This window comes from Lepisosteus oculatus, chromosome 24 (assembly GCF_040954835.1).
Source record: "Lepisosteus oculatus isolate fLepOcu1 chromosome 24, fLepOcu1.hap2, whole genome shotgun sequence".
NCBI lineage: Eukaryota > Metazoa > Chordata > Actinopteri > Semionotiformes > Lepisosteidae > Lepisosteus > Lepisosteus oculatus.
In genome coordinates this window covers 12955002-12967545 of record NC_090719.1, presented here as the reverse complement: position 1 = coordinate 12967545, position 12544 = coordinate 12955002, and the positions used below count along the sequence as shown (strand labels likewise).

The 12544-nt window shown below is 47.4% G+C and overlaps 1 protein-coding gene across 6 annotated transcripts in view; it reads left to right on the top strand.

Annotated features, from left to right (window-relative positions):
- Nucleotides 1-490: 490 nt before the first annotated feature.
- golga2 (golgin A2) overlaps nucleotides 491-12544 on the top strand; it is a 40377-nt gene continuing 28323 nt past the window's right edge. For 2 of the 6 annotated variants that reach the window (XM_015367092.2, XM_015367089.2), the window contains exons 1-4: nucleotides 493-628; nucleotides 5555-5674; nucleotides 8293-8373; nucleotides 11505-11654. In XM_015367092.2, coding sequence (XP_015222578.2) covers nucleotides 545-628; nucleotides 5555-5674; nucleotides 8293-8373; nucleotides 11505-11654 — 435 coding nt within the window. In that variant the 5' untranslated portion in view covers nucleotides 493-544. Of the gene's footprint in view, nucleotides 629-5554; nucleotides 5675-8292; nucleotides 8374-11504; nucleotides 11655-12544 lie in introns of all 6 variants that reach the window. The other 4 variants (XM_015367090.2, XM_015367091.2, XM_015367094.2 and 1 more) reach the window with 4 other exon arrangements.

Below are 12544 nucleotides of genomic sequence, written 5' to 3'. Positions count from 1 at the left end.
CGTTGTCATGCTTTGCATAGTTTTAGCTTCTCGCGATATTGGTTTTTTTTTTAAATAAAAGAACCTTATCAACTTTAGGCAGGTATTGTGTCTGTGCAGCCGGAAATAGGCGAGAATGACATGTGGCTGCCAATGACTTCAGATTTTGCCGTGATCATTTTGAATTTGCGAGCGCGTCGTCGTTTGTTGTGCTGGTTTACACGTCCCCAGGAGACGAATCCGCTTGATCCATTGTTGATCTGCCCCATCACATCTTGAAAAACCCAAAGACAAAGGACAAAGACAGTGCTGTACAGACTGTGTTGGCATGTCACACGCTCGGGTCTGGTATTAGCAACAGTGCAGTATTAACTGGGTATCCCTGTCTTGTCACAGCAGAGATCACACCTGTCATGCGTGGCAAGTTGGAGTGGTTTCACCTGAATGTCGGCATTCAGATCATTTCTTTGCTTGGCTCGTTTACCCTGTGCTGGATCCTGAGCTGCGCAGCGCTCCCCCTGGCGGCCGGCGGGGGGAACTGCCGGCGGCCGCGGACCCCTTATTGATGACGTGGTGCCGTTTACCTCCAGGGCGATCCAGGATGGCTGACGAGAGCAGGCAGAATAAACTCGCCGCGGCCAAGAAAAAGGTATTAAAAACTTTTGCCCAGGCACACGCACACCGAAAGAAATCATTCGGGTTGGCGGAGGAGGGAGGGGTGGACGTGTCGCGTCGCTTCTCCGCGGGGTTGAAACGACAAGGAGCCACGAAGCACTTCCACGTCCACCGGCGGCTCTGCGGCCGCGGAACCGGCTCTGCGGCGCCGAGGGGGGGCCGGCCGCGGCGCTGGAAAGGCCGGGGATCCGCGCTGGCCTGCCCAGTGCGGGTTCAGGGTGCACCGTGACACATTTGCATCTGGGGAGCGCAGACGCGCAGGTGGACGTTTTGCTCCTTTTATTATTATTTTTTTGGGGGGTGGGGTGGGGGTGTCATTTTATTTTTTTGCGCAGTTCCTGAGCGGCTGTAAATTATGTTTCGGCTTTTTAAAGTGGGTCAGCCGGCGAGTCGTGGATATCGTGTGATTGGCCCTGCCTTGTCTGCGGGGTCTGGGGTTGCAGGACCACTATAAAGGCAATCCCGTGTGATAAGATGTCTGTGGTCTTGTTTTACTGTCAAGTTATCCCTGGACCTTGTTACTACCTAAGCCGGGGCACGGTACCGGGTGAAATCTCATGGATCGAAAAAAATCTACACGGAAATATCAATCGACTCGTGGGAAATACAGTTTACCCCTTTTCTGATTGGTTTTGTTTAAAGTGCCTTTTAAATTCTTTCCTGCCTTCAGCCCGGCCCCCAGTGTTGTTGCTGGGCTGTGCAGTGCCTGCCTTATCCGTGCTGCGGTAGGAGCGCTTCACGACAAGGATCCGGGATTTTAAGGGGGTCCCGATGGCTTCACTCATTTCTCAGTGGCACCGGTTGTCGTGGGTGGGTGTTGGGGGCTGCGGGACACGCGTGGGGGGCTGAGGCGCGAGTGGATCCGTGTCTTCTCGGAGAGGCGAAAGGTCGCAGGTCCGGCCCTGCCGGATCATTCCCCAAAATTCAGGGCAATGCTTCCCAATTATCCAGGTTACGGGTCTGAACACCTTGAAATCGGCGAAGGGGTTTGCGGAAAGGACTTGGTGAGGGCGACAGGTGTACTTGCTGGCACTGCCTTTTAATGTGTCGATGACGGAGACCTATTTCTTTTTTCTCCCTCCAAGAACCGGATCCAATTTCAGCTGCATCGCTAATGCATCCTAACGAGTCGTATGAGACGTGCGTCTCTATCAATCCCAGCTAGATTCCCGTCCTTTCCCGGCCGGTTTCTAAAGGAGTGAAACCACCGGGAGAAGAGATTTGGTTAGGGTTAGGGAGGTTTCGAAGGCAGCAGTGACTGGCTGTGTAATGTACCGAGTGCTAGTGTGTCTGTGTGGTCGCTTAGATAAGAGCAGAAAAGAGGACGCTGGTTTGTGAGGGATGCTAAATAATAATTCCAGTACACTCGTAATGTTTATGGACTTGTGGGAAAAGGAGCTGCCGAGTTGTGTGATGGACTGACTTGTGATTGATGTAGCCGGAGAACTTTGTGGGGTAAGGGGAGGTGCAGTGCATGTGTGTGCTGTTTGTAGTCATTTTGTAGCAGCGATGGCTATCTTGTGACCTTTGCCCGGCGAGGCTGATCTGCAAAGAGGTCATTATGGCCCCGTTTGTCTTTAGGTAGGTGCTTTGAGAGCACGCTTTCGACCGAAGCCAGATTTCCCAGTCTTATCTTGCAGAGTTGACCCCAACAGGGTAAGTCCAGTATTGATTTTGACCTGACTGCATGTCACAGTTGGTCAGTTTGCCGAGACTGGGACCGAGTGTTGACTTTAGTTTCGCTTGTGCGTAAACAGCGGGTTTCGACGCCTCTCCTGCTGATGCTGAAGTATCCGGTGTTGCCTGGCACAGATTTTGGTGTTGGGCAGAGAAAGCATTATGTTATTATTGGGAAAAATACACACGGATTTCGCATGCGAGATTTCAGGTTGTGTGAAAAATGTTTGTCTTTTAATCGGGGCGGCACGCTGACTATTTTTGCTGATGCACAAAGGGAAAATGAGAGTTCGTGTTGCTGGCTATCTAGAAATAGCCACATCTTAATGATATTGTAGCACATCTGGCGATTTATTATAACATCACTTTATTAGCCCTATACAATTTCTGCCATTAGGAATTCGTCTTTTTGCAGACCCCGGCTTGCTCTCCATGAGACTCACAGACAGGGAGAGAGAAGCTGGGGGTCAGAGCGCAGGGTCAGCCATTGTACAGCGCCCCTGGAGCAGTTGGGGTGAAGGGCCTTGCTCAGGGGCCCAACAGAGTAGGATTCCTCTGCCGGCTGCGGGATTTGAACCGGCAACCTCCCAGACACAGGCGCAGATCCTGAGCCACAGAGCCACCGCTCTGCCTGGCATTGCAGATGCCTCTAGGATTCTGTGCCTTTAATAAACTACTATGGAAATGTTAGAGGTATTGTAAATGGTCTGCAAAGTTTGCTCGGTATTTTGCTTGAAGCAGACTAAGGTGCAGTGTGGATTTTACAGAACACCGCACCTGTAGGAGCTCGAAATATCCTGTCACTGCTCCTGTTTTTCCTGGTTTGCAGTGCAGAATGAGAGTCGGTAGTTGGGAGAGTCCTGACTTCTGATGAAGGAATAATTTCCCCAGAACATGATCACAGCAAATTTTTTATTTTATTCAGTCAACAAAAGCACTTAAGACTTGAGCGCTCCCACTCTGTTTTCAAGGATTGTTTTTAACTCGGAGGTTCAGCAGTATCGACCATACCTGATGCTGTGTGAATGCAGTAATGAAAAATAACTAAAGGTAAGGTCTGCATCAGACAAAGGGGATTTTTCCGATTCATGTCGCTTTAAGTTGGCTGTAAATTTCTGAGAATGTGGTAACTCGCAGAAGGACTTGTATGTGCAGGCCAGATATAATCCTTTTATTGAGCTGAAATGGAAACTTTAACAGCGAGAGGTTAATCTGTTTGCTGATTCGGGCATTACGTAAGAGACTGTCTGTTCTGTATGCAACTTAATGTTATAATATTAGAGTGAAGCAGTGGTACATTGGCTATAACATTAGGTCTGATTATTTTTACCCTGCAAGTTGTTGCTTTCAGCAGTGCAGTCTTTGCTCCGTAGTCATATCATAGAGCATTGAGCATTGTCTGTTTTCTTTTATTCGTAGTGTGTATTGCTTTGAAGGCCACAGAGCAGTAGGAGTATACAGGGCATCAAGAGAAACCTGTTACTTATAACTGCGACGTTCTCAAAGGTATTGTCAGGAAAATGAAAATCTTTCTGTAGTTGTGCAGGGACGTTTTATTGAAAAGACTTGACTGATGGAAATTCATCGATAGAGCAGATCAACAGGGGGCCTTCTGGAAGCAAGGATAAGGATGGTAGCCCAGTATCCGTAATGCTTTGCAGCCGCTGTCTTTGGGGATTCTGGCCTAATTCCCCATGGAGAACCTGGACAGACCTCCGCCTGTTCACTGGTCTCTGAGCCCTAGATGCCATACCCCATCCCAGGTCTTGCCACACATGTTCAGCTAGGCATCCTTGGCATAACTTTATTATTCTCCTCTTGCGGGAAACCTGTTGTCCTGTGGGAATGTTGTGGCACACACCTTCCCTGGAAGGGAAGCAGGCACTTTGATCAGAGATGCACCAAGCAGTCAGGTCTCAGTCAGTCACTACAAGTGGAGTTTGCTCTGATCCTCACATTGGGATCTTCCCATCAGTTGGGTCTGTGGTGCACAACTGATTTAATACGTTGTTCTGCATGTGGATGTTGTCGTGGATGTTGATCAGGGTGATTTGCACAGGCTGATGATTCATTTCTAAAGAGGATTTGGCTTCACTGCTGGTGAGTGCACCGGAACTGTTGCCAATAAATAATAAATAAATGCCAATAAATCAATAACGAGAAGGCATTGTTCTTTTTTTATTGATATCGGTGCCTTTCTGGGATTTTCACTTGATTTTATATGCATACGTATAGGTAATGATAAGTTTCTTCCTATTTTCAGTAAATATTGTAGTGTTCGTAGCCAAGGCTGCAGTTTGGTCTGCTGAGAGAATGTGATACCCACAGTGTGGTTTGGCTGTTTATCCAAGCACACAGCGATGGATGCGTTCTGTTCACCTGGAGGTGGGAATTCCTCCACCAAGGTGATTCCCAGAAGGGGTGAACCGTCTCGTATCTAAAAGTTGAATGAAATCGGTGAGTTTCCGCTCCTGGTGACAGCCGATTGAGATCATCGGAGTTTGGCGAGGGGGTGCCAGGCTGCGTCACGCGGACTATTGTTGGGCATCGCAGATGCACGGTGCCTTTCACCTCATTGATTGCCGTTCGCTCGCAAGGGAAGCTCGGCGCGCTGCTTTTTAGTGGTGGTAGTAAAAAAAAAATAATGAGGCGGGGTTTCCTTTACAAGCTGTCAGCGGCAAGTCAGGTCCAGAGCGTCTTCACTAAAAAGATTCTGGAGATGACAGCGGAGAAGTGAGGAATCTTTCATTTGTTATCGCGAATCATTTGTTTCCTTAATCTGCACATGTCCGTTTTGTCATCTCGGCAGAAATCCTACCACTTATTTGAAAAGCTGTATAAGTAGAGGTGTGTGTTAAATCGTGTATATTACTATATCACCTCAGATTTACTCTCATTGCTGGGAACTCCTTTATACAGTATATATCCTTATTCATACAGTACAGCAACAGCGATTTTAGTTACTTTTTTTCCTGTTTGTATTTTCGTACATTCCAATATTCGGATTGCTTTTTTTTTCCCCCCTCTAAGTCGCAAGAAATGGAGTCTATTAAAGAGATGTAGATGTAGAAGCATACTTCTAATAACGTCTCGGAATTCTTTCCTGCAGGTTGTAGGTTTTAGTTTGGTGCTGCAGCTGGTGGTGCTGTGTTGAGGTTCGGCTGGGTTCCGTTCAGTGTGCGCCCGCAGTCTTTACCGTCCTGCCTCTCTTCCCTCCCCGCAGCTGAAGGAGTTTCAGCAGAAGAACACGCCGGGGCCCGGCGCAGGGGCCAAAAAGAAGAGGAAGGTCAAAGACAGCAGCCGACCAGACACCCCCTCCGGTGACGGGCACTCTCCCGAAAACGTGAGTCACTGTGCGTCCCGGGACGAGGCCGGGCCTTGTCCCACCTTCGCCGTCCTGTAGTTCTGCCTCTGAGCTTGCCCATGGCGAATCGGGAAGTCACGCTAAAAAAGCTAACTGCGCAGGCTTTCTATTTAAAGAGTAACCCAGTTACCGATTTATGGGCGAGACCTGCACCGTGTGAGCGCATGCAGTGTCAAAAACAGTTTTAAATGCAGAATTCCTTTACAAAGAATCTGATTGAGAGAACTCCAGTACCTTATGAGTGTGGTGGGGAGTCAGTCCTGCTCTGAACAGATGCAGTTTACTCCCACAGGGAGTTGGAGGTCCGTTCCCACCCTGGCTTCCCTGACACCCTTCCTCTTCTTGCAGTGCCTGCACTACACCTATTAAGTGGCTTATAATTTCTTGTGTGTTAAGACCTGCCCACTATCTTAATATAGACTAATGAGACCAAAGTGAACAGCGGATTCAAATCCTACCGTTAAGGTCCAAAGTGAAAATCGGGGAAAACAAATATTGTCTGTCCGGGATCGGGAAGTGAGTGTCCTATACAGCCGGTGGCCATAGTGAGACAGTGAAGGACAAATCTAATGCCCAGAGCTGATGTGGGGCTCATATAGGGGTGATTCCAAAAAGGCTATGAGCGGACGATGCTACTAGCATCACTGTGGTCTTTCCTCCTATTCAAGATCTTTATCAGTTGTGAAGTCAGTATATCAAGTGCTGTCTTCCTTAATTTGTATTTTGGATTTCTTGTTCTTACACCTTGCATCCCTCTGTTGTTTCTGTGCTGCACACTTACCACGGTATGCTACTGAAATTCAGGACAAAATGACAATTCTGCCCTGCGTAGCTCATCCTTGTATACCATTTTTCTTTCTGGCTGCAGATGAGTAGTAAACTAATTTGCTTTGGAGATAGATCTCTGCGTATCTCTGCAGGCCGTGAGGAACTCTACCATGCAAATCATCGAGACCAACATTCCAGTTAGAGCAATGAACAAGTGGGTAGTATATCAAGTTGTGGGATCAGCGTAGCTGCTGAAGCCCTGCACCAGCTCTCAGTTTTCATTTTAGTTCACCTTTCACAAAGGCAGATCTAATCAATGCATTGAAATAGAGGGTTATACAGGTCCCTTCATTAATATTGGTCCAGTGAAGTCAAAGTTCATGTATACTCAAGATGAAAGTAGAAATAGGAGGCAAAAATACAGAATGATGCCTTTTATTTTTGGTATTATTGTAGAATGCTAAAGCAAATATGTACAGAAATACCCAGGAATAAAAGGTGACATTGTTACCCAGGAATAAAAGGTGAACTCTTGCCTTGTACTAATCATTAAATCTCAAAATCAAACTGAATTGAGTCTACAGCAGAAATAGTCATCGTGACTTGACTGCCGAGGAGGTCATGGAGTGCAATGTACAATATATCGTGTACTCTGTTGCTCTTCAGTTTCTTTTTAGACTTTTGTTCTCAAGTTATTGCTCTATTTTTGAATCCTGAAGATTGAAATGCTTCTTCATATGCAAGTACATTAAGTCCACATGAGAGGAAATAGGGTGAATGAGCAGAGGGGAAAAGTAATTTAATCTCCCCGGGTGTTTCCTGGTAATCAGGTTCTAGATGTCTTCTGGGAAGCTGTGTGTTGACAGCAGAGTTACTGTGGTAAACATAATTAACGTTACTGAGCATAAACATTGGAAAAAGTGTTCAGAAACATGGAAATGGGTATATTCCTAATCCCATCCTGCATCTAAAAAAAGTAATTTTAACACCCCAGTTATTATCGTCTTCTCTTGCAGCTTTGTTTTTTACTTGTTGCCTCTCAGATTATTCAGATTCCTGATGTATGTATATTTTCCAAGTGTCAAAGCGTTCGTCAGTGTTCAGGAATGGTATTACATGTTAATTTTTTTACGGATGAGGAGAATTCAGACAAATCTGTGCACAACGTCATTAGTTTTGTGCACCAAACTGGAATTTCCCCCCCAGAGTATTACTGATCGGATACTTAACATGCCGGCTTTCTTCAGGTAATCGTTCTGCCATGTGACCTACATTTCTTCCTCTGACCACTTCCTCCATCTGGAATTTACGAGACCAGTCAAGCGAAATGCTCAGGCTTTTCGACATGCTTGAAACCAGCTTTATAAATTGCATTCTGGTTTAGCAGCACGTGACAAAAACGAGCAACGATTCATACGTTCGATTCATGTGGCTTTTGAATTCCCCGAGTGAAAGTTCCCAAGTCCGTGTACGGACAGTGTTTAAAGTGTTTGATTCGATCATGTTGATTAAGCCCCCTTCCAAAAGAACACTAAAGCAAAATATGTAGCACAAATGGATTCTGAAATACAGTATGTGAAGTGTCGGGACTCGGCACGCCGAGTTTGGACTCTTATCATTTCTGCAGTTCAGTCGAGACATGATTCGAAATTTGCCTTTTTCCTTTAGAATCAAAGGAAAAAGGCGAATCGAATGCGAGTTGGCTGGTAAGCTGGCATCCCCAAGACAAAAAAAAACCCAACGTAATGAAATGTGTCCCCCTTCTCTCTGTGTCATTCTCTTCCTTCTGAGCCTTCTGCGTTGTCTCTTCACTTCTCGCTCTCCTCTAGATTCAGACCCTTCTGAAGGTGCTGGTGTCTGATCTTAATCTCTCCAATGGGGTGGCTCTCCCTCCATTGGACAAAAGCCAGGTGAGGGGACTGCTTGCCAAATCGGCTCACTCTCTCTCTCTGCATGCCGTCCTCTCTGTTCACAGCACTGCTGCTTCTGTTCTGCTGCAGGGGAGCCCCGGTTTTTCATTCGTTCACTGACTGCTAGATGTCATCTGCTATGCTGGCATGTCATTGTCGTCTCCTCCTGTATCTTTTTTTTTTTTTGCTCGATTGGTTTGGCGAAAGAATCGTTTCCTGTGTTTTTTTGGCGTCTTGGGTCGGGCGGAGATCCAGGCGTGTTTTTCCCTAGGTTTCGCTAATTGATTCTTTGCAGCTGAAGAGGCCAGGTCAGTGCATAGAACTTTAGCCCCGATGTATGGATCACACCATTGAGCAGTGTTCGTTGGGAGTTGGGGTTAACCAGCGTGTGACTATAGCCGACAACAAGATCACTTCGCTTAGCCAGAGGAAATGTACTCTGGCTGCAAAAACACGATTTCGTCTCTTTGGGCTTCTTTACTTGAAGCTGCTGTGCTTGTGTTACTGAATCTCTGTAAAAGGGCACTGCTTTCATCCGTTCTGGACCGATGCGACGCTGATCCTGAGAGCTCTCTCGCGCTTTTGCCCACTCCAGAGCATGGCACCAGCGATCATTTCCTCCGTTGAGCTCAGTGCGCCACGCCCGCTGTTCCTGGCAGCGGTGACAAATTAGTCAACTCAGTCAGAGGGGCTCATGGTGTGAGGAGGTTTAAGAGGAGAAACTGAGCTGGCTTAGGAAAGGCACATGACGCGTCCAGAAAGCAGGAATTATCTCGGCACCGGCGTCAAACTTCAAGCACCGCGGAAAAATCAGACTTCTCTTGCGCGCGAGCCTCTTGAACGAATTATTTGCTTCACAAATGCCGAAGTGAGTTATTCGGAGGGCTGAAGCTCTTTGTGATTTGAAAGTCACTGGAAAAGTGCAGGATTCCCGTCCTGAAATACTGCAGTGCTAGGAAAGCCAACACGTTTGGGTTAATTCATAAGGGGTGATTTAAGGGAAATGAGCACCCAGCCTGAATGGGGGGGAAAAAAAGATCCCATGGGCAGCAGGACCTGGGTTTGGGGACTCCTGTTTTATCCTGAGCCGTTGGCCCCGGCGGCCTTCTGTGTGAAACGGGCAGCAGAGTCCTGGCCGACTGCCCTCTGCCGGCCTCCTCGCCCCTGTCCTCGCAGCGGGTGCTGGCAGCCGGCTGGAACTCTCATCGCCAAGGTCCTCTTCGGTTTTCGAGAACCCTCTTGGCACCCAGAAAAAAACAAAATCCAGACTCGGTGCCGTTTTTTCTGTCCGTGACTGCTCTGCCCAGCTGTCCAGAGAGCCAAGGGCTCTGAGTGGTCTTCGTCCTGCCAAAACTACCCTGCCAATCCTTTAATCGCTAAGGCCTTTCATGCTCACGAAGAGCCAGTTTTAGGCGTCCGTATCCCCACCCTTTGTGATTCATTGTTATTAGCTGCGGTTTATCGAGTAGAAGAGAATTCGTTGTCCAAGTTTAAATGGTCTCGGGCTTTGGTCTTTGAGAGCCCCAGTCCAGTTAAATCGCCAGTTTAATTGAATCGTTCTTTTTTTAAAGATATGGAGTCGTTACGTGGTGATCAATGAAGCTAGTTATTTGTTCACCACATCACATCCGCAACAGTTTCAATAACTGCTTCTCCAATTCAGGATCACAGTGGCCCGGAGCCTATCCGGGGAAGCACTGGGGGGAAAAAAGGCAGGATACAGGCTGGATGGGACGCCACCCACAAGTGATTTGTTAAATCCAGTAATTTAGAGATCATTACTGATCTCTAAGTACTTGCTTGATTCCTCAATATCTTACGGGCGTGGCCTGTCTGTAAATACAGGTGACCTGGATCCAGGCCCAGGGTTGGAGACCGCCTGTCTTGGACCGTGTTGAAGTTACCCCTGGTGATAAATAGGCCCCATCAGCCTCAGCAGTTTAGTACTGGTCATAAATGGGGGTAATCTATTAAGACTGTGGTCATCTTCAGAGGTGATCTTCTTGTTGCAGGGACATGTTTGAAGTGAAAACATGCCCAGGGCAATTAGCGCAGTCTTTACACAACGCTTAGTGACCCGTGACCACTGCCGAATACCTGAAAGCCCTGAAGAGGCATGAGGTCCTGCTATTTGTTGTGTTTGGATAGTGCTTGTATATAAAGTGACATTGCGGCTGTTTGCTCAGCTCACATCCTGGTCTGCAGGGCTGAAAGCAGCCAGGTTATGCAATTCCTTCCACACCCTGCTCCTTGGCCAGTGTCATTGATTATTGCAAAAAGTTTTTGTTTCACAAATTAAATATCTTATTTAAGGATACTGGGCTTCCCAGTCCCGCTCTCATAGATTAACAGTTGCCATAATTTACCGCCTTTTATACATTCTATCTTAGTACATTCTCAGATTTAAAGCTGCAACTTTACAGCGTTTTCTTAGTTCCCATACTGTGTGCGGGGTATGGTAATGATCTGATCCTTGCCAAGTAATCATACCAGACCTGCTTCCCTGCTGGCAGCAGGCTGCGTTCACCTGAGTCAGCCGCGGCGCAAGCTGATCTTTAAGGTTCGGGTCGAACGCGTCTCTTTGAACGATGGTTATTTAAGAAAGACTCCCAGCACTTGGTGGGTTTGATTTTTTTTAAATGTAAGATTTTAAGGAAAATGGCACCATGCACAGGGTACAGTCCTGCCTCTGTTCTGGTATACCATTTATCTCGCTGCCTTTTGAGGATGGAGATAAGCAACTGTACTCCACGGAAAGGCAGATTGTGATGGCTCCCTCTTAGGTGTTTGACTCTGTGAGGACAGTAAGAAGCAGTATCGAGGAGCCGAAATGCCCCGTACAATTCCGATATTGGTCTGTGGTCATGTTTTTTTTTTGGTGTTTATTTAGTTAATAATTTCATTTATTTTGTATCCTGTCTGCCTGTTATTTTTTTGTGCGTAATTGAATGCCGTACCGCAGTGTTGTGGACTTGGCTCAGTCCCCGCTAACCCCAGCCCCGCAGTATGTGTGCTGTCCATGCCCGTGTGTCTGTGTCTGCGTCGGCGTTGGCCTCCGGGCCGCATGGGGGCAGACTGTGCCTCTCTCGCCCGCGCCGTGTCACGGTCCTGTGCTTGTGTTGTCCTGGCAGGCTCTCAGCGATGCCGAAGCGGGCAGCCCCCCCAGTGGCCGGCCGGCTGCGACCCCCCGTGGGGAGAGCGTCTCTAACACCGTTGGCGTCTCTAACACCGTTGGCGTTACTAACCCGGAGTGCGCCGCCGCCGCCCCCCCTGGCACGCAGGTTGGTCCGCAAGGAAGGCGTTTCTGCGCCTGTGCTTCCCCGTCATGCTCGTCCTGTCCCGGAGGTCCTGGAGGGGTCTAAAGCCCGTGGCAAAGCTGCTCGTTCTGGACTTGGAGTTCAGGCAGAGACCTGCGTCCTCACGAAGGGGCCGCAAAGGACGAGGTGAAGGTTTACTCCATGCTCAAGGGAAAGAAAAGAGCCGCAAAATTTCAGGCGGGAAGATCTTTTCAGCATGGAGTAAACCTTTCCTTGTCACTGTGGACTTGAACAGTCCGGCCTAACTCATGTTTCTTCCTAACTCCCTTGGTGAAGTAATTTCCCACGTCTCCAGCTGATCTGCTGTGTTGTGGAGCGGATGGTGCATAGTGACTGCTGTGCTTCAGCAGTCAGGGATGAACAGGATCCTCTCGTATACGTCTAGACTGCTTTGGGATCCTTTGTGATGGAGTGTGCTATGTAATAGTTATATTTCAGTAGACTAATGCTGAATCTAGACATGTAGGTTAGACCTGAGCTTTTCTCTTTTCTTTTTCTTGTCTCATTTTTTTTGTTGATGTTGGTTTTACCTTGTTTTAGAACTTTAAATAATTGCAGTTCTAAGGGCCGATTTCTTTCAGCTTTTATTGCTGTAGAAGGAGACCCATAAGGAGACGTGGTTTGACATTTTCATTGCTAAAGTATGCTGTTCTCATAGCTGTTGCTGCCACAGGTTTTTTTTGTTAGAAGGCCCTTCTGTGTTACATCAAGCCAGGGCAGGTACGATGTTACACAATGTTATTGAGTATGGTCAATTATACACTGTGAAACAATTGAAGCCTCCTAAATAATGTTTCAAAAGATGACTGTGTGATTGCTTATCCATTGCAAGAGTGACGCTTAGCCTTAGTATT